This window comes from Xyrauchen texanus, chromosome 41 (assembly GCF_025860055.1).
Source record: "Xyrauchen texanus isolate HMW12.3.18 chromosome 41, RBS_HiC_50CHRs, whole genome shotgun sequence".
Taxonomy (NCBI): Eukaryota; Metazoa; Chordata; class Actinopteri; order Cypriniformes; family Catostomidae; genus Xyrauchen; species Xyrauchen texanus.
In genome coordinates this window covers 29,136,712-29,159,048 of record NC_068316.1, presented here as the reverse complement: position 1 = coordinate 29,159,048, position 22,337 = coordinate 29,136,712, and the positions used below count along the sequence as shown (strand labels likewise).

The following is a 22,337-nucleotide window of genomic DNA, read 5'->3' as shown; positions in this document are numbered from 1 at the left end:
TGCAGTAAACATACAAGTATTGTGGTCCCAGACAGCATTCATTTTGTAATAGCCTATAATTCTTTTTTTTTTCATACACACTAATGTGAATACTGATATTTTTGTTATTTCATTTCAAATAGGGCCAATTTATAGGCTACTTAGGAGTAAATAAATAGTTACAAATGGCCTACTGATGTTTTTGTTATTGTATTTTCAATAGTATGGCTTTTATTTTTGCATAAATCTATATGGTTACAGTAATAAACATACCGTTTGTTTGAAAACAAAAAAAAATTGTCATCCTTACTGCAAGCTTACAAGAGCGATAATATCATTAAATGTGAAGGGGGCCCTAAAATATTTTCTTGGGAAAAAGGGGGTCTCAGACAAAATAAGGTTGGGAACCACTGCTCTAAACGATCCCCGTTCACACGGATCCGCGAAAATGACTAAAAAGTTTTTTCAGTCAGACCAGTAGTTAGCGACATCACTTTAAGAAACACTATGCGCATGCGCACTTAAGCATTCTTCCACAGAGCGGTGAATACAAACAATGAGCAAAAGCATGGAGCAATTTTGTCTGACAGACGATGAGGTTGATTTATTACTACAAGTGACCATGGACTATGAAGCACGCAAACTTTTTAAGGACTTAAACTGGTGATCTCTTGTTGGTCTGTTTACTCTGGAGGTAAGGACGAAGTTCTCGAAGTTTATGCCTATAGACCTATGGCGTTATTTCCCTGTCAAATGTCGAGAGCGCATTATTGTAGCGCGAAAGTACATTAATGTTATGCGCGAGCGCGAATCCCTCTGCTCGCGCGCGGAATATAATGCGTCGAGCGCGAATCCCTCTGCTCGCGCGCGGGAACTGGGCGCGCGCTCTCAGATACACGCTGCTCTTGAAAGAATTTTCTCTGCGCTCGCTCAGAGAATATGCCTGCACTTAAAACGTGTTCATTGCAATCGCGAATCTCTCCTCTTCGCTTAAAGTAAGCGTGTTTGTGCTTAGACTGTGTCCCGTGCGTTCGCGCATGCCCAAGTACTCTTCTCTTCGATTTCTTTCTCTTTGCTCTTGGCATAAACGCTGTCAAAACGGCAACAACCAATCAGAAAAGGCTTCAACGACTGACCAATGAAAACGCGACATCGTACATGGAATCTTATTGGTTGATATTGAACCGCACATGTTCATGTGTTCAATCAAGACGATTCAATTCAATCAAGACGAGCCGAGATGGATCCGCAGAATCGACGATCTCAGGTAAACAGTTTTATTTGTTTTGATGTTAAATATGTCAAATGTATCTTAGAAATGTCTGGGAAGAGGGCGATTGGATTATTTTACATATAAATGACCTAGACTGTCAACCACATTCATACTACAGGCGCTATGCTCATTGTAGTGATATTTTTGAGCCAAATAGATTTGAAAGCCGATTCCAAAAGGCAAAAATAATATTTTACGTCTGATAATTAGTGGTGCTTGCAAAGCATCACTATTGTAATCTCACATACTTATTTTTAGTGGTGCTTGCAAAGCATCACTATTGTAATCTCACATACTTATTATTTTTATTTTTATTTTTATTTTTATATCTCTTAACAAAACTTCGGCACCTAACTCGTCCCGCACCGTTTGGCGTAGACCCACGAATGAGGTGTCAAATCGAACGGCCTATTGAGGACACGTGTGCTATGACTTTTATAAGCGATCGGGGTACGGTATTTGCCCCAGGGGCAAAAAAGCGGCCGAAAAATCCCATAGACTTAACATTGAGACAAACTTTGACGCGTCACAGCTCCAAGCGAGGATTTCGTAGAAACGTGTGATTTGCCACATTTGAAGAGGCTGGCAGGCTCTGTAAGAGCATACCTCAATATGGGGTAAAAGTTGCACCCCTGGGGGCAGGAGCTGCCCAAAAATGCCCCAATTGACTTATAATGGTGTAGGACGGCCCATGAAATGAAAAGGCATAGGGATTTGTATTGAACATAGCTCTGGATCACAGTGTCATAGAGACGAGGGGTGGGCTCATTTTACTCAGACGACCAATCAGTCTCTCAGGATCATTGTGAAGCTATCAAGCCACGCCCTAGCAACCATTAAGAGCACCTTAGCAACAAGTCCCATAGACTTCTATTGAAACAGATCAAAGGGATATCTCCGGATAGAAGTGTCATAGAAACACAAGGGTGGTCTCGTTTGACTCGGGACAGCAAACAGCCAATCATGCATCAAATCAACACTTCCTAGCCCCTCCCTAGCAACCATTGTCGAGCACCTTAACAACCAAAATCCATAGAGGGATATCTTCCATTCTGAATGTCACAGAGGCATGGGAGTTGGTTTATATCATTCATACTGACAAGCAGCCTTTGGAGATTCATGATTGGCAGCTGCCAAGCCACTCCCTAGCAACTAAACAGAGTACCCTAGCAACCGTTTAGCAGTAACTATATCTCTGCACCAGAAAATCAGAGAGACTTCTGGGTTGATTTATTTCAATCAGGATGGCAAGGAGACTTGATTAGTATCACTATGGTAACTGCCTAGCAACCAGATGGGGTTACCCTAGCAACCGAGAAACAAATCACATATCTCGGCACCAGAAAAGAGTACAGACTTCCGGGTTGATTTATTTCAATCAGGATGGCAAGGAGACTTGATTAGTATCACTATGGTAACTGCCTAGCAACCAGATGGGGTTACCCTAGCAACCGAGTAACAAATCACATATCTCTGCATCAGAAAAGCGTAGAGACTTCCGGGTTGACTTATTTCAATCAGGATGGCAAGGAGACTTGATTAGTATCACTATGGTAACTGCCTAGCAACCAGATGGGGTTACCCTAGCAACCGAGTAACAAATCACATATCTCTGCATCAGAAAAACATAGAGACTTCCGGGTTGACTTATTCCAATCAGGATGGCAAGGAGACTTGATTACTATCACTATGGTAACTGCCTAGCAACCAGATGGGGTTACCCTAGCAACCGAGTAACAAATCACATATCTCTGCATCACAAAAACGTAGAGACTTCCGGGTTGACTTATTTCAATCACGATGGCAAGGAGACTTGATTAGTATCACTATGATAACTGCCTAGCAACCACATGGGGTTACCCTAGCAACCGAGTAACAAATCACATATCTCTGCATCAGAAAAACATAGAGACTTCGGGTTGACTTATTTCAATCAGGATGGCAAGGAGACTTGATTAGTATCACTATGGTAACTGCCTAGCAACCAGATGGGGTTACCCTAGCAACCGAGTAACAAATCACATATCTCTGCATCAGAAAAACATAGAGACTTCGGGTTGACTTATTTCAATCAGGATGGCAAGGACACTTGATTAGTATCACTATGCTAACTGCCTAGCAACCAGATGGGGTTACCCTAGCAACCGAGTAACAAATCACATATCTCTGCACCAGAAAACACTACAGACTTCCGGGTTGACTTATTTCACTCAGGATGGAAAGGAGCCATGTATTGTATTACCTTGGTAACTGCATAGCAACCACATGGGCTTTCCCTAGCAACCGAGTAACAAATCACATATTTCTGCACCAGAAAATCGTACAGACTTCTGGGTTGGTTTATTTATGACCATAATTTTTGTTCTTTTCCAGTTACAACATGCTGTTTGACGAGTTTTGCCACGGCAAGCACCACTCACATTTTCTTCAGGAAATGTACCCATCTAGTTATTTTTATTTTTCTTCTTTTTATTATTATTCTATCTCCGTACAAAACTTCGGCACCTAACTCGTCCCGCACCGTTTGGCGTAGACCCACAAATGAGGTGTCAAATCGAACGGCCTATTGAGGACACGTGTGCTATGACTTTTATAAGCGATCGGAGTGCGGTATTTGCCCCAGGGGCAAAAAAGCGGCCGAAAAATCCCATAGACTTAACATTGTGACAAACTTTGAGGCGTCACAGCTCCGAGCGAGGATTTCACAGAAACGTGTGATTTGCCACATTTGAAGAGGCTGGCAGGCTCTGTAAGAGCATACCTCAATATGGGGTAAAAGTTGCACCCCTGGGGGCAGGAGCTGCCCAAAAATGCCCCAATTGACTTATAATGGTGTAGGACGGCCCATGAAATGAAAAGGCATAGGGATTTGTATTGAACATAGCTCTGGATCACAGTGTCATAGAGACCAGGGGTGGGCTCATTTTACTCAGACGACCAATCAGTCTCTCAGGATCATTGTGAAGCTATCAAGCCACGCCCTAGCAACCATTAAGAGCACCTTAGCAACAAGTCCCATAGACTTCTATTGAAACAGATCAAAGGGATATCTCCGGATAGAAGTGTCATAGAAACACAAGGGTGGTCTCGTTTGACTCGGGACAGCAAACAGCCAATCATGCATCAAATCAACACTTCCTAGCCCCTCCCTAGCAACCATTGTCGAGCACCTTAACAACCAAAATCCATAGAGGGATATCTTCCATTCTGAATGTCACAGAGGCATGGGAGTTGGTTTATATCATTCATACTGACAAGCAGCCTTTGGGGATTCATGATTGGCAGCTGCCAAGCCACTCCCTAGCAACTAAACAGAGTACCCTAGCAACCGTTTAGCAGTAACTATATCTCTGCACCACAAAATCAGAGAGACTTCTGGGTTGATTTATTTCAATCAGGATGGCAAGGAGACTTGATTAGTATCACTATGGTAACTGCCTAGCAACCAGATGGGGTTACCCTAGCAACCGAGTAACAAATCACATATCTCTGCATCAGAAAACACTACAGACTTCCGGGTTGACTTATTTCAATCAGGATGGAAAGGACACTTCATTAGTATCACTATGGTAACTGCCTAGCAACCAGATGGGCTTACCCTAGCAACCGAGTAACAAATCACATATCTCTGCATCACAAAAACATAGAGACTTCCGGGTTGACTTATTTCAATCAGGATGGCAAGGACACTTCATTAGTATCACTATGGTAACTGCCTAGCAACCAGATGAGCTTACCCTAGCAACCGAGTAACAAATCACATATCTCTGCATCAGAAAAGCGTAGAGACTTCGGGTTGACTTATTTCAATCAGGATGGCAAGGACACTTGATTAGTATCACTATGGTATCTGCCTAGCAACCAGATGGGCTTACCCTAGCAACCGAGTAACAAATCACATATCTCTGCATCACAAAAACATAGAGACTTCGGGTTGACTTATTTCAATCAGGATGGCAAGGAGACTTGATAAGTATCACTATGTTAACTGCCTAGCAACCAGATGGGGTTACCCTAGCAACCGAGAAACAAATCACATATCTCGGCACCAGAAAAGAGTACAGACTTCGGGTTGATTTATTTCAATCAGGATGGCAAGGACACTTGATTACTATCACTATGGTAACTGCCTAGCAACCAGATGGGGTTACCCTAGCAACCGAGAAACAAATCACATATCTCGGCACCAGAAAAGAGTACAGACTTCCGGGTTGATTTATTTCAATCAGGATGGCAAGGACACTTGATTACTATCACTATGTTAACTGCCTAGCAACCAGATGGGGTTACCCTAGCAACCGAGAAACAAATCACATATCTCGGCACCAGAAAAGAGTACAGACTTCGGGTTGATTTTTTCAATCAGGATGGCAAGGACACTTGATTACTATCACTATGGTAACTGCCTAGCAACCAGATGGGGTTACCCTAGCAACCGAGAAACAAATCACATATCTCGGCACCAGAAAAGAGTACAGACTTCCGGGTTGATTTATTTCACTCAGCATCGCAAGGACACTTGATTACTATCACTATGGTAACTGCCTAGCAACCAGATGGGGTTACCCTAGCAACCGAGTAACAAATCACATATCTCTGCACCACAAAATAGTACTGACTTCCGGGTTGATTTATTTCACTCAGGATCGCAAGGACACTTGATTACTATCACTATGGTAACTGCCTAGCAACCAGATGGGGTTACCCTAGCAACCGAGAAACAAATCACATATCTCGGCACCAGAAAAGAGTACAGACTTCCGGGTTGATTTATTTCACTCAGCATCGCAAGGACACTTGATTACTATCACTATGGTAACTGCCTAGCAACCAGATGGGGTTACCCTAGCAACCGAGAAACAAATCACATATCTCGGCACCAGAAAACAGTACAGACTTCTGGGTTGATTTATTTCAACCAGGATGGCAAGGACACTTCATTAGTATCAATATGGTAACTGCCTAGCAACCAGATGGGGTTACCCTAGCAACCGAGTAACAAATCACATATCTCTGCACCAGAAAACACTACAGACTTCCGGGTTGACTTATTTCACTCAGGATGGAAAGGAGCCATGTATTGTATTACCTTGGTAACTGCATAGCAACCACATGGGCTTACCCTAGCAACCGAGTAAAAAATCACATATTTCTGCACCAGAAAATCGTACAGACTTCTGGGCTGATTTATTTATGACCATAATTTTTTTTCTTTTCCAGTTACAACATGCTGTTTGACGAGTTTTGCCACGGCAAGCACCACTCACATTTTCTTCAGGAAATGTACCCATCTAGTTAACATTTAAAGCCCTGTTTTAAGATCGTTTCTGATGAAATAGAACGGTTAAGATTGAAAGATTGGTTAGGGTTAGACCACTAGGAGGCGCCTTCTGGCCCATATATATCTGTGTCTCATATTGACGCTAAAGGGTGCCATGTGCGTTGGTTTTATGACGCCTTGGTCCAAATTTTAATCTTAACCGTTCTATTTCATCAGAAACGATCTTAAAACAGGGCTTTAAGTGTAAAATACCGAACTTGTCCTTTAATCAAAATGCCTCTGATTGGCCAAACTGCATTAATTAAGCTCAACAGAAAGTGGGTGATTGATTAACGTTATAACACTCAACGCTGCAATCCGCGATAAAGAAAATCTATTGCAGATGACACTTTTCATTTCACATCACTTCATTCGTGACAACCATAATAGATATAGGACTAGCAAAGCGAAGAGGAGAGATTCGCGATTGCAATGAACACGTTTTAAGTGCAGGCATATTCTCTGAGCGAGCGCAGAGAAAATTCTTTCAAGAGCAGCGTGTATCTGAGAGCGCGCGCCCAGTTCCCGCGCGCGAGCAGAGGGATTCGCGCTCGGCGCATTATATTCCGCGCGCGAGCAGAGGGATTCGCGCTCGCGCATAACATTAATGTACTTTCGCGCTACAATAATGCGCTCTCGACATTTGACAGGGAAATAACTCCATAATAGACTGAACAAGTAACGCGTGCGCATCGCGTTTTTATGTTTACACGGAGACGATAACGGCATAGTTTTCAAAAACTTGCACTTTGAAACCTGTTTTCAAAAGTTTGCGTTTTCATGCCCTAAAACGCCATTGGTCGTAGAACAGACAAAACGCATAACAAGTTTTCCGTTTTTAGTTGAAAAAGTTGTCGCGTAAACGGCCCCTAAAATGGAAGTTAATTTGAGGTATTTTATCATGATACGCTAACATTTACATTAACAGCTTTGGAATGTTGTGTAACTGTCATCTTGGTTGTCTTTCAGTGTATGTGGAAATTCCTGGAAAATGGGAGTCAGAAGCAGAAATTCCAGCCCCCAATTCCTAGACCTGTTTCTACAGTTGAATTAAGAAGACACATACAAACAAATTCATCACCCACAATTTCCATGTTTGATTTGGGTATTAGTCATGAGGACATGGGAATCAGTTATGATGAGTGGGAAAGTCTACAGAAAGCTCTGGACTGGCCTAGTCCAGATAAAGATATCACTCAGCTGAATCTGAGTACAAGTCCAGTTCACTCAACATTCTCGATTGAGGGACTCAATGGCAGTTATAAAGTGGGAGAAAAGATTCATGTTACAATCACAGCCAGAGATCACAACAACAACTTGAAACCATATGGAGGGGATTTTTTCCAAGCAAAGCTGTACAATTCAAAGTTAAAGGTATGTTGAGTTTAAAATTTAAAATATAAAAGGGTCAAAAGTTCATTTTCAAAGTGCATTTCTGTAATGTTTTAAACATTATATCAGATATAATTTTTTTAAAGTGTTAATACATTGCATTGTGCTTTCTCAAGCTAAATTAATTCATTTTACTATGTGTTGTGACATTATTGTGCCTTTAGAAAAATAGCAGAGTTAACAATTTTGTTCAAAAATGACCGGCCCACTAAGATTGTTAATACATCTCTCATATTGCATTAGATCTTTTTGGTAATTATGGTTTCTTTTTTTAAACATATTTTAAAAAATATATATTTTTATTTATAGAAAGATTAATTGAACTGCTCTTATGCTGGGCTAGAGGATAACAATTAAGTATAATAACCATTAAGTAACAAATTATGTAACAATTATGTACCAAAATAATAACCACTTGCTTGATCTAAACAAATTAGGTGTCATTTTAAAGCTTCAATTTGGACTTTACAATGCTTATAGTCCTTTCAATTCTTTAATAATTATTTTTAATTTGCTGACAAATTATTATTAGTTTTGTTCTAATAACTGGCTAATGTAATATAACAAAACAATTATATTCAGAGTTGGTAAAAACATAAAGAAGATGAGATAGCCACGTGTTATATATATATATATATCATTGGAAAGGTGAGTAGATCTTGAAATATTCCTCAGAGAGTGTTCATGGAAGGACGATGGACAAAAGGGCCCTCAACACGTTTGTGTGTGTCTGTGTGTGTGTGTGTGTGTGTGTGTGTGTGTGTGTGTGGGCAGGTTTAAGTGGTTAACAAGGAATCATTTTTAGGTTACAAACTGGTAATTGCAAGGGTATTATGCTATACATTTGGTTTATGAGGACATTTCTAGTGGTCCCATAATTCAAATCGCTTAAAAAAAATATACTAAATGATATTTGACTAATAAATAGTGGATTTTCTGCACAACAGTAGTGAATTATCTGTATCCCTCATGTACACATACAAATTTATAAATACGTTTTGTCTCAGAGTGGCATTTTGTAGATCCATTTGTAATAAAATATCAGTGCCAGGTTTTAGTGAAACAGCCGTGAATTTAAGGGTTAAATTACTTTCTGGTAAGGGAGTGCATAGATCAGTGACGGGAGAAACAAACAAAAAAAAAAGGTCACTGTTTCATATTTATTTATTTTTTAAATAGAGCAGCAGTTATTTTAGTTAAGTAGCACTTCTTAGATTTTTGAGCATCTTTGAGCATGTATCTTGTGTTTTAAACATCATTTTTTTCCATTATTTATTTTTTGACAAAAATAGCCTATTCTGTTATATTCCAAAAAAGCAAAATTTTCTACACTTTGATAATCCCATGTGTCATAGTAATATCATGTTTTTTTTTTTTTTAAGTATATTGGAGTACTGTAACAGTATAATGAAATATAAATATAATCATTCTGAACCATGATTATTATTATTACCCTTGTAACGACACATTGTCTTTTGTTGTTATATGGCTTTAATCTTCTTCTTGTCTCTTCACTCGTTTCACGTCTCTCATCTCTGCACCCTCACTTTATAATTTTATCTCTGCTGCTTCTATTCTGACTTTGTCACCATGGTTTTGAATGGGTATGCCACATGTCCAAAAATGGTAATAACATGGTGATTAGTCTAATAATTTAAACAAAATCTAAACTGGCTTTGCCTGAATCAGACAACTCCTTCAGTTAATGGCAGTGTTCTATAAAAGACATATTACATTTCACTGAAAACAATGTAACATCTCCCATTATAATGTGGTAAGAATAGAGTATTAATCTGAGGAACTTACACAATACATAGAGTGGATATTTATCTGACCTGTGTATGTTTGTATTTATTGTTCTGCATTGTTGTGTCTGCGTCATTATGTGAGTACCGTACACCGCCAGAAAGTGAGTATTCGCCAATGATGTTTACAGGAATGTCTGAAAATGGCACACACTGCAATAAAACATTACGGGCATTTGTGCATTCAGTAAATTGACTTGCATGTTCTATCGTGGAAAAGTACTGCTATTGGGACTTACTGACTTACTACATGTGAGATTATATTAACAGAAAGTCCTATCATATGAGTGCAATACTTAATTATTTTAGAAAAGAAATCATTGAAAAAAAACCACCAAAATTGTATTTTCACATTCTAAAGGTAAGTAAGCTGCTATGGACAGACTGACACACTACAGGTTAGATTATTACAGTATGCCCAATCATATAAGTACAGTAATCAATTATTTTAGTAAAAAAAACTTATAATAAATCAATAATTGATCACAGTACGCATATGATAAGGCATACTGTAATAATGTCACCTGTAGTAACTCAGTATGTCCAACTCCAGCCTACTACAACCTTTGTAATGTGATAATAACATTTTATAGAAATTATATGAATTTGTTTAAAAAATAATGAATTACTGTACTCCTATCATAAGCCAACCTGTAATAGTTTTATCTGTAGTAAGTCAGTCTAATTAAACCTTTGGAATGTGAAAATAATATTTTGTAGAACATGATTTATTAATATTATTATAATTGTTTTCTTAAATAATTGATTAATGTACTGAGCCTACTACAATCTTTGGAATGTGAAGATGTTTTTTACAGTGTTTTATTAATAATTTGTACGTGAACGATAAGAACGATTGGACACTGCCTATTTTTAAGCGTAGTGAGTGGAACTTGCAGTTGATCCTTTACTTTCGCTTGGCTTTAAAAGCACATCGGAGCGTTTTCAAACATTATTCTCCAGTCACGCCAAGTGTTGACTGTTCTGAGTGCAATGATTTATGCACGTATAGTAATGTTATATACCCTTTAACCCAACTGTGCTTGTGATATCTTTGTAAGATTGTCGCCTGCAGAGATCGTGGGTAAGAAAAACTGAATATCCAACGAACATCAAACCTAAAATGTACTTTACCCTGCTCAACCTTTACCACGCTAACTTAATTGTCCATAAATAAACAAAAGCAATGCAATTTCTGAATTTTAAAATATTTAATAAATTGCTGTAGCATCAGCAATTAGTTAAAATTATGTGAACATGATGAAATGTATTTAAAATGATTTATTGTACATTAAATTAGGAAATTACTATATGCATACTCTTGAGGCACTTAAATGATAATAAAGAAACATGTTTTGGCATACATTTGACATTCCGTGCTGGAAAATGAAATCATCAAAATAGTTAACTACTAGCCTCAATAACACAAAATGGGTTAAAGACTTTACATTGCATACAGGCAATATAACCAACTCTTACCATGTGCTTTTTAATTTGCTGACATATTAGAAGTGTTCCATTTCCATAACTTATCAAATATGATTATTTACTCTACACAAATTTAAAAACATACCATCAAATCCACATTTTATAGACATGCATTTGCTTTGTGTGAGGACCAGGATGACCATATGACAATGACAAAAAATTGGGACATATGAGGCATATTTGATATATAATGAGCTTAGAGTAAATTTAGTTGTTTACACAGAACATTTAAAGCCTGGTGCACACTGTAAGATTTTGTCTTGCCAAAAAGAACTTAAATATATTTGCTTGTCAGACTGTATGATAGGAATGCATTTATATTGCCATGGCACACTGTGCGTTATTATGTCAGACTGCATGATACATAATGTAGCCGACTGTGGTCCCAAACGTCCCGATCAGTGAACTTGACTCACCGGGAGTGTTGCGGAATAGAAGCAAAACAAAATAGAAGCATTTGCCCACCATGGTGGAGCATTTTGTTTCTCTCTCTGATAACTCTCAGGACATCAGCATTTCCGTTGCTCTAATAACACTCCACCATGGATGATGCACAAACATGACAGATTTCTATAATTGTATCCAACTGTATTTGCTGATTTGGATTAAAACATCCCATAAATACTTACCAGTATAAATTGTTCAATCTTTCTATTTTATTTAATAAAATTGGAAAGGTTTCAATCTTGACTAAAGAAGTTTACAGACGTTTAATGTCAATTTATTAAAAGTAAAATAGTAATTATAATAATGTTGTAAATAAAATGCATGATATATGTAAAATGCAATCATTTATTTATTTTCATTTTGTAGCCAAAGCTCTGTATTTATTTAATTCAGAGAATAATGCTTTCATATTGCTGACATGTTACACTATTCACCAAGTATTTTCTGCTTATTTATTTATTAAAACTTTTTACATAAATTGAAAGGAAGAAAAAACATTGAAAGTGATTGAGTGGAGTGATAACTGGGCACAAATGTTGCTACGGTGGGGCAAACACGGAGCAGGTTTCTTTTCAAGTTAATTAGGGCGCAAGAGAGGAGCGGAATATCTCATCTGGCCGTCGTAATAGTCACACTATAATTACATTTTTTTTAATTTACATTTTTATGCATTTGTCAGAAGCTTTTATCCAAAGCTACTTACAGAGCCCTTATTACAGGGACAACCTGGAGCAACCTGGAGTTAAGTGCCTTGCTCAAGGACACAATGGTGGTGGCTGTGGAAATCGAACCAACAACCTTCTGCTTAGCAGTTCAGTGGTTTAGCCCACTACACCAACACCACACTACCAGAACTTCGTTGTAGGCTGAAGATCATCGCAATGCTATTAATCGGCCGTCTGTTAACATGTCACACTGAATGTTGTAATTTTAACCTGCGATGACAGAAATCCTTTAGGATTCCCAAAATTTGTCTCAGAAGGCACGTGGCCAGAATCGTACAGTGTGCACCGGGCGACATTCACTGAGATTGCATTAGATCTTTAAGTGTCTTGTCTCAGACTGAGCCTCTTAATTCTTGACTCAGACTCCTCACTCAACCCTTTCTAATCTGGACTTGATGAGCTGATCTTGGCTACAACAGTGCTGGTTACTCCCCAACACTGCTCTTATACCGGGCTAGTGGAGGAATAATTATAATTATGTAACAAATTAATTATATAAAAGTTATATAACTAATTAATAACCACTTGATCGCTTGATCAAAATAGGTGGCATTTTAAGGCTTCAATCTGGACTTTACAATGTATATAGCTGATCCTACCAATTCATAAATCATTATTTTAATTTAATTACAAATTAGAACTGTTTTGTTCTAATAATTTGCAAATTTGTTATAATAAAACAATTATATTAAGTTGGTAAAAACATAAAAAAAGATGAGATAGTCATGTGTTTCAAGGTCTCAATTTGTAGAATGCAATGGGCAAATTTGTTTCACTCAGGAGGCCAAACTGCAGTGAGTATTAGTGTATGAAATTCCCACTGACATACAGGAGTAAATAAACATAATAAACAGGAGGGACTTTTGGTCACATTTTGCCTTATTACTTCCTAAAACATACATTTAATGGCATATCTTAACTTACTGCAGACTATCCCGATTCAAACAAGCCCAAACACAACCAAATATGATGTGTAAATCTTGAAATAATCCTCAGAGTGTAAAAGGAGGAAAAAGGGCCCTAAAACATGGGGCCTATTTATTTGATTAGTGGAGCCTTGAAATGAGTTCAAGTTTGTAACATTTTCCATCCATTCGTATTTAAATAAAAAAGCATTTCAAATCAAACTCAAAACGAGTCAGCACTGAGATATCGTTGGTGAAAATAAATTAATCAGACACATTCCTTGAACTTGTAGAGAAGACTCTATCCTGTATATTTCATCTTAACTTCCAAAAATTGTCAAGTCATCTACATGACATTGTCAGTGTGGACCACTTACACCCAAAAAAATAATTTAACCTATTTTAAGATGTATTCAATTAAATGTCATTAAATTGAATTGTGTAATGTTTAAAAGGTAAATTAATCAAACTTAAAAAAAAAAAAATATATATATATATACAGTATATTTGTATTGAATTTAAGTTACATTTTTTTAATAATATTTAAATGCGTAATTATTACTTTTTCTTTTTTTGTGTGTGCTCATGGTATATGCATTAATTTTTCTGTGCTTGGAAAGATAGTGCTTATTATTCAAGTCAGTCTGTTATGCAAATAAAAAAAAACTCATATATTGATCTAGTCTTGAGTCACTAAAATTATAAATATTGCACTGGTGCCTGTGCAACTTACAATAATAAACAGTTTATTAATAAACAATTAAAATGTGTTTATTTGAGTGTTATTTATGATGTGTTTGTTTTACAGTACAGTAGCTACCTGCCATTTATAATGTTATTTGCATGGTAATTATCTGTGAAGAAATGTGACGAAAACATGATCACGCACATCACCGTTTCAATGATTAGTCGTTTGTTACATGTTCAATCTGTTTGAGAGCTCGACCAATCATCAGATAGAGAAGCTAGGCTTCCAGGAGGGATATAAATATATTGATTGAATGTCCACTGTCCAATCAGCAATCATATAATTTCCCTTATGCAAATAGTGCTCATGAAGCACCCATAGACCCCCAGAGACGCATGGCATTCGGGCAGGACACAAATTGACATGTTTAGAGCCTCTTGTCCAATGAACATCAATCTTTTGCTCCACTGAATTCTATGGGACACACCTCTGCTACTTCAACAGGGCTCTTCCTGGCTGTGACAATGACGAGTCCACATACAGAGCAGAAGTAAATCAGATAGTGAGCTGGTGTCAAGACAGCAACTTGTCCCTAAATGTTGAGAAAACAAAAGAGATGCTTGTTGATTTCAGAGAGACCTCTGCTTTTTATACTCCTCTGAACATCAACGACTTCTGCGTGTTAAGTTCCTGGGAGTGCACATAACAGAGGATCTCACCTGGACACTCAACACCATCACCAAAAACAACACCTTTACCACTTGCGAAGGATAAAAAAAGCCAGCTTCCCTCCTCCCATTCTCACCACCTTCTAGATTCTTGCTATTAGACCATAGCAAGCATCCTCTGCAGCTGCATATTTGTTTGTTTTGGGAACTGTAATGATGCTGATGAGTTTTCCCTAAAGAGGATAGTGAGGACAGCCGAACAACTAATTGAAATCTCTCTCCCATCCATTAACAAACTCTTCAATAGACAATGTACCCACCATGCAATTATGATTGCCAAGACCCCTTCCCACCCTTCCCATGGACCGTTAACCATGCTTGGTTCTTGATGTCTCAGAAAGACGAATCTTCCATACATTATATCCGACTTCAAATCACAGGCCGTTTTATGAGATATTTGTACACTATAAAGTAATAAAAAAACTGACCATTTCAAAAATGTGTTCCTGTGGAAAGAAATTCCTCTCGGCAATCTTTGTAAAAAACAAACAAAAGTCCAATAAATCTATATCCAGTAATCATAAAGTGCTGTGATTTTTTGTTTTTGTTAATAAAAAAGTTACTGAATTTCTTTGAATGCATTTAGAAAAATATTTAGCTGCCATTACTTAAATAAGACTTTATAGACTTGGACAATATATATTTTATTTATTTATTTATTTTGTATCGAATGGTGATGGGTTAGTGGGCTAAAGCACAGAACTGGTAAGGAGAAGTTTGCAGGTTCTTTCTCCACCACCACCACCACCATTATGTCTTTGAACAAGGCACATAACTCCAGATTGCACTGGGCAAATTGTCCCAGTAATAAGTGCACTATAACTCGCTTTGGATAAAAGTGCATAAATGTAAATGTATATTAAGGACACTCAAATGGCATTCATTTTGTAGAATTATCAGAAAATTGATATGCAGACATTTGTTCTATAGGGTTAATCTACCTACATATACATTATCAAGTTGTTAATTAATTTACTAAATACTGGTTGTTACTTTTAGGTTGATAAACTTTAAAATGTACTTTACCAAGATATATTGGTGTATTGCGTGCGGGACATGGCAAATAATGTATTTTTTTTTGTTCATGAAGGCGAGTGTGTTTGGAGAGGTTGTGGACCACCGTAACGGGACTTACACCGTTGATCTTCTTCTGCCATGGAAAGGCCAGGCACAAGTGTTTGTGCGTCTAGTTCATTCCAGTGAGGTTGTTCAGATTCTTGAAAAATACCTGGAGTCGTCATTCCCACGCAGTCACTATAACGGATACTTTGAAGGGCCAGGACCTAAAGGAAACAGAATCAGTGAAGTAGTACAGTGTAATCTTAAGTGGGGCCCAAACGGAAGTTGGATTAAAGGCAACTGCTGCTGCGAGTATAAGAATGTAAAAACAGGGACGGTGTGGCAGTGTGAGAGGCCTAAAACACTGACCTGTGACAAGCTGGTGCACCACTCAAGAGGATCTTTGGAAAACCCATTAAATCCCTTTGAGAAGAAACTTTTTACAAAGTAAATGAATGGGAAAGGGTTCAAATTCAATTCCACAATTGTAGAAAAGTTTTTATGGCAACACTTTACAATAAGGAAATATTACCTGTCTGTCTGTCTGTCTGTCTGTCTGACTATCTGTAGGAAATTAACAAATGTTGCTCTTACTGGAGATACGAAAATCATAAATGTCCTTCCCAACACTACAGATATTGGTACGTTCATATCTCAGAGGACAAATATCATCTATAAAACAAATATAGTTACTATAGAATTGCAAACATTTTAAAATGCACACCCTTTCTCTGGAACATATGTCCTGTCTTTGCTTTAGGCTCAAAAGAGAGATGTAGATCTGGCCTGACAACACCAGTTCCGGCAGGGTTCTTTTTGCAAGATGTCTGGAAGTCTTTGGTATGTAACACTAAACGCTTCAGTCCTCCAGAAACGGGAAATTGTCTCAAAAACAAAATTGTCTACTTGATGGGGGACTCCACCACAAGGCAGTGGTTTGAGCATTTGGAACGAAAAGTGCCAGGCAAGTAATTTAGTGGCATGGACAAATCACTTTATTTAATAATATTATCATGTAATTTTAGCATTATTAGAACTAGGGATGGGCGATACCACTTATTTTCTTTTCGATACCAATAATTTCAAATCCAATATCGTCGATACCAGTACTTCTATTAAATAGATTTTTTTGCGATTTCTTGGGATAAAATGTCATAAAAACGTGGTTGCTACAATATTGCTTTAGTAAAACCGTGGTTAACAATTTTTTTTAATGACTTATTAACAACAATTACACACAATTATACAAAATAAAAAATGTCACCTTTAGATATGTTGTTATTTTAGCGTGATTTTACTCCAGAAGATGTGGTGTAGTGTGTCTAGGTGTAATAAGAGGTGGGCATATTGTGAATTTATGAAAGACAAAAAAACATATGCACCCGATATCTAAAATTAATTTACATTTATATACAGTACATATGTAAAAAGTGTAAGAAATAGTAAAATTACTATTGTAATTATAGTCCCACATAAACATACTATATCAGTGTGTCTTGCTGGCATGTAGAGTACACTGCTAAGAACAATGGCGTGGCTACTTGATGTTAAAAATGTATATAAATTAATAGGTGTCTGTAAAGGGGTTCCGGCTTGATAATATAAATAATATTTTAATGAATAACTTAAAAGACACAAACACACATGACGGACATGTCCGTAAACTATCTCTCTCTCGTCGCACCACCGTCTGGCGTTTGCCCTAGACTGATGCTGTTTCTCTGATTTTCTTTCATAACCTCTTGTTTGAACAAGTCTTGTGACGGTGCAAGCGCTTGTCTGCTTGTGTCTTTCAGCATTTGTTAAGATGAGTGGAAGAACAAATAGTTCCCATCCTGCACAAGTATTTTCTAATATAGCCTAATCCATTTTATTTCACTTTGAAGCTTATGATTATTGTTCATGGTAACCAAATAATAATATCCCTTGGTCAAATTTGTTTTTGTTTTTTTAGAATCAATATTTTTGTGTGAGGATCGATATTTTTTAAAGAACATCAGTGTCGGAACTATGGGTACTTTAGGATCGCTCCGCCCATCCCTAATTAGAACTAATGAATAAACAGTAAATGGCCCCAAAAAGTAGTTAGACATTTAAGATGCACTTACAAATGTACAAATGACAAAATGTGTCATCGAATTAGAAAACGAAATGTTAGACCAGTGGCATTTAGAGAGAGCACTAGCACACATTTAAAGCAAAACATTTGACAAAAAGATATTTGATAGGTTTTAAATGATAAAACAATAGATGAACCATAGTTTACAAAATGAAGGCAAAAGTTATGTTACACATTCTCATTGTCAAACAGTGGTACATGTCCATAGTTAATGTCCTGTTTGGACATGAGGGGAACTGACTTCATACATCCTCTAAGAATCTCATTGATACCAGTTGGTTAAGAAAAGTTAGTTCTGTAAAAGCTCTCGTAGCTTCATTGCATGTAGATTGTTATTTAAGTGTGGTTAATTTCCCAAATACCTTTAAGGGCCATTGCATAAAATGAAGGAATAAACTTGATTTGAGCTGTTAGTGAAATTTAAAAGAATTCTAATGTTAGTTTTTCTGATCTTATTTAGGCTTAAAGAGAATGGACCTCCACACTCCTCGTACGGGTGGACCCCTGATGGCTGTGGAGTTAAAAAATAATATCATTGTTCACTGGCAGCCACATGGTGTGCCTTTGCGATTTTCTAAAATGCTAATTACTGATCTGCATTACATCAGCAATGATATTGATGAAATAGCTGGTGGTCGTCATGCAGTCATTGTCTTCACAATCTTTGCCCACCTGGTGTTTCACCCACTAACATTTTACGTCCATGAAGTGGCCAAAATTCGCCAGGCCGTTGTTGCACTACTGAGCCGTGCACCAGATACTACTGTCATCATCAAGTCTGGCAACACTGCAGGACTAAAGGTACACTCGGTCAAAGGGGTTCTCTTACGAGAGGTTCTCTCGTATTGCGTAAGCTAGCTTACGCTACGGAAAGATTCATCTTTTCTGAGATATTGAAGCCAAAAAATTATCCTTAATTTTTGTATCCATTGTCAACGCAGTGCGGCAGCTGCAGACCTTGAGCGGGCTATCTAGCGAGCTCATAGGTTGCTCTGCGGCAACTGCTGCAGCCTATAGACGAGCTTGGGCGAACTCGCATCCAATGAGAGGCATCCGCGCGCTCACTGCATCAAAGCCCGCCAAAATGGGCGTGACTAGAGTGCATATAAGCGTAGTTCGTAGGCTGGAACCCTGATTTTCATCTCTTCAGCGAAGCTCTTCGCATCACTGAACTGGAAGCCGCGTCGCTGTTCGAGGGGCATCAAGCAAGCGTGGACAGCGCTAGAAGAAGCCGGCCGTCTTCGCCACCTTCAGCCGTCCTGCAAGCTACACCATCCGGCGACGTATCCTTTTTAAAAGCAAGCTAGTTCTTAAGAACTTCACAAAAGAGTACGAGCGTCTTTTTTAAGATGCCTCGCTCCACTTGCGCCTCATGCCGCGCTCCTCTCAGCACCGGAGACCACCACATCATCTGGCGCTCTCTGCCTGGGACTGGGGCATGCAGAGCTCGCCTCGCCGAGGCGGATGTGATCTCTGCGAGGAGCTGCCGATGTCGACCCTGCGGGCTCGACTCGGCGCTCAGGACCGAAGCCGCCGCGCGCCTTCCGCTCAGCCGCAAGAGAAAAACGCCGCTCTCAAAGGCTGCCGGAAACAATGGTAGAAACGATTGCCTCGCCGGAGCCCATCCTCGAGCATCGCCTTCACCCTCCCCGCCCACCGGGACGCCGCAGTTGCCGCCATCTCGGACGAAGAAGCGGAGGATAAGGGCTGTTCCATCATGGCTTCGGACAGCGAGGAGTGGTCAGGCTCACACGCTCCTCCTCGGCCCAGGAATCCAGCAGGACCCGCGCCGAGTCGAATGGGAACTAACACGCCTCCTCACACAGGCCGCCGACCGCCTCGGGCTCGAAAGTGGTCACCACCCTTGAGCAGGCACCCAACAGACTTGACGGCTGCTTTCTACAGAGCCGCCGCCAGCAGCACCCGCTACCCGGCCGCTCCCTTCCTGCCGAACTCCACGCCGAGCTTTCCAAATCATGGAACGCGCCTTTCTCGGCCAGGGTCCGATCCCACGCCTCCACCTCTCTTGCTTCGGTGGACGGCGCCACTGAGAAGGGCTACGCTTCCATCCCTCCGGTCGAGGATGCGGTAGCAGCACACCTTTGCCCGCCCTCCGCGAGATGGCGGTCTAAACCAGTGCTCCCGTCTAAGGCCTGCAGAACAACTTCCGCCTGTGTTGGCCACGCCTATTCCGCCGCCGGCCAAGCTGCATCTGCTCTGCACTCTATGGCCGCCCTACAGATCCTCCAAGCGGACCTTCTGCGGGAGTGGGATGAGGAAATTAGGCATCCAGAGGCGGTTGCAGACATACGGAGTGCTACGGACCTCGCCCTCCGGCTACCAAAGCTGCAGCCCAAGCTATAGGGAAGTGCATGGCCGCTGACTGTGACCGAGAGACATCTGTGGTTAACGCTAGCCGACATGGGAGAAGCAGAGCTTCACGTTCCTCAACGCACCGCTCTCTCCATCCGGTCTCTTCGGCTCGCGGTGAGTGGTATCATTGACCGGTTTTCAGAGGTCCAAAAGCCACACAAGCCATGAATCTCTTTCTGCCTCGTCGCGCTAGCTCCTCTGCAGGCGGCTCACGTGATCAGCCTCCTGCACGAGCCTCTTCACAGCGCCCAGCTCAACAATCTCAGACTTCTCAGCGTCGACAGGGCGGCCGCCCTTGATCGCGCTCAGACAGCCGCCGCGAGACCGCCGCCCCGCTGGCCTCGATTTAAGGTAACGCTGAAACCAGAGCAACCGAAGTCTTCCTAACTTTGTTGAACAAACGACGGCTCAGTCCCGCCGCGGCCAGACCACCGTCAAAGCTTTGCCCCTGTCAGTCCCCTTCTCTCAGGCTACTACAGTGGTGAATTTAGCAGCCAACAAGCCGGTGACACTGCCCGCTTGCTCAGACTCAAACGCCGCTTTCACGGCGACCCAAATAAATTTTGTAAAGAGCAAACATGTCTTATGTGTAGAAAATGTGCCCACAACCCATTGTTCGCCTCTACACACAAGCATAACACATCCCGTGCCCCTATCAGAGCATCGCTCTCATAAAGCGGTTACGAACCGCCGAAGCGCCAGAGTCAATGAAGGCGCCCACAAATGCGTGCGCAGCACCCATTCTCTGGCCGCTTTGTCACACCGACCAGCCCTATGTGTAGAAAATGTGCCCACAATCCAGTGTTCACTTCTGCACACAAGCACTGCATGTCTCGTGTCCCCACCAGAGCACGCTCACATAAAGCGGTTACTGAACCGCTCGAGCGCTAGAGTCAATAAATGCGCCCACGAATACGCGCGTGCGCCCATTCTCTGCCCGCTCTGTTACACGGCCAGCAAACATTCCTCTGTGTGTAAGTCCCGTGCCCATGACTATGCTTGCGCATCACGTAACAGATATGACTCTTTCCCCATTCATTCCAATCGGAAGTCACTCACAAAACAGCCTGTTCATGCTGTCTGCGAGCAATCATGCATGAACACGCTAAACGCGCCACACATTTTGTTCAGCTCTGTGTGCGGCAATCAGAGCTGAATTGGCCATTCACCCTCTAGCGTTACGCTTCAAAGCGTGGGAAGCTATTCCAGGGATATCCAAGTGGGTGTTAAGCACAATACAACAGGGCTATTTGCTACAGTTTGATCGCCGCCCTCCTCGCTTCAGAGCTGCTCGAAACCACTGTAAACACGGAAGCAGCGTGCATGCTTCGCTCAGAAATAGCAAGCCTTCTGTGCAAAAGGGCCATAGAGAAAGTGCCACCCTCTCTGAGCGAAGTCGGGCTTTACAGCCGTTATTTTCTTGTTCCCAAGAAAGACGGCGGCCTCAGACCCATATTAGATCTCAGGGTTTTGAAGAAGGTGCTTGCAAAATGACCGCTCAAAATGCTTACAATCAGGAAACTCCTCGCGCATGTGCGCCAGAGGGACTGGTTTATTTCTCTCGATCTGAAAGATGCATACTTTCAGATTCAGATAAATCCCGTCACAGGCCATTCTTGAGATTCGCCTCGACGGCCAGGTTTATCAATACACCGTCCTCCCGCTCGGCCTGTCCTTAGCACCTCGTACTTTCACGAAGTGCATGGATGCGGCGCTCGCACCCCTGTGGAGTCAGGGTTTGCGAATTTTGAACTATTTGGACGACTGGCTGATTATGGCACAGTCACATATGGAGCTTCTGTCTCACAGAGCAGTTCTCCTCAGCTATCTGAACAGTTTGGGTCTTGCAGTCAATTGGACCAAGAGCTCACTACAGCCCAGTCAGACAATTTCCTTCCTTGGAATAGAACTAGACTCCGTGGCAATGACGGCTCACTTATCTACACAGTGCGCGCGCCGTGTTCAGCGGCTAGCCGCATCTTTTCAGATGAACAGCCTCACGCCTCTGAAGAAATTCCAGAGAGTGCTAGGTTACA

General features: G+C 40.5%; 1 protein-coding gene across 5 annotated transcripts in view; it reads left to right on the top strand.

Moving 5' to 3' along the window:
* Positions 1-22,337, top strand: part of LOC127634169 (NXPE family member 3-like) — a 190,878-nt gene that overhangs the window by 3,301 nt on the left and 165,240 nt on the right. For 3 of the 5 annotated variants that reach the window (XM_052113592.1, XM_052113591.1, XM_052113590.1), the window contains exons 3-7: positions 7,542-7,946; positions 15,841-16,256; positions 16,380-16,450; positions 16,570-16,773; positions 18,389-18,729. In XM_052113592.1, coding sequence (XP_051969552.1) covers positions 7,542-7,946; positions 15,841-16,256; positions 16,380-16,450; positions 16,570-16,773; positions 18,389-18,729 — 1,437 coding nt within the window. The remainder of the gene's footprint in view (positions 1-7,541; positions 7,947-15,840; positions 16,257-16,379; positions 16,451-16,569; positions 16,774-18,388; positions 18,730-22,337) is intronic. The other 2 variants (XM_052113593.1, XM_052113594.1) reach the window with 2 other exon arrangements.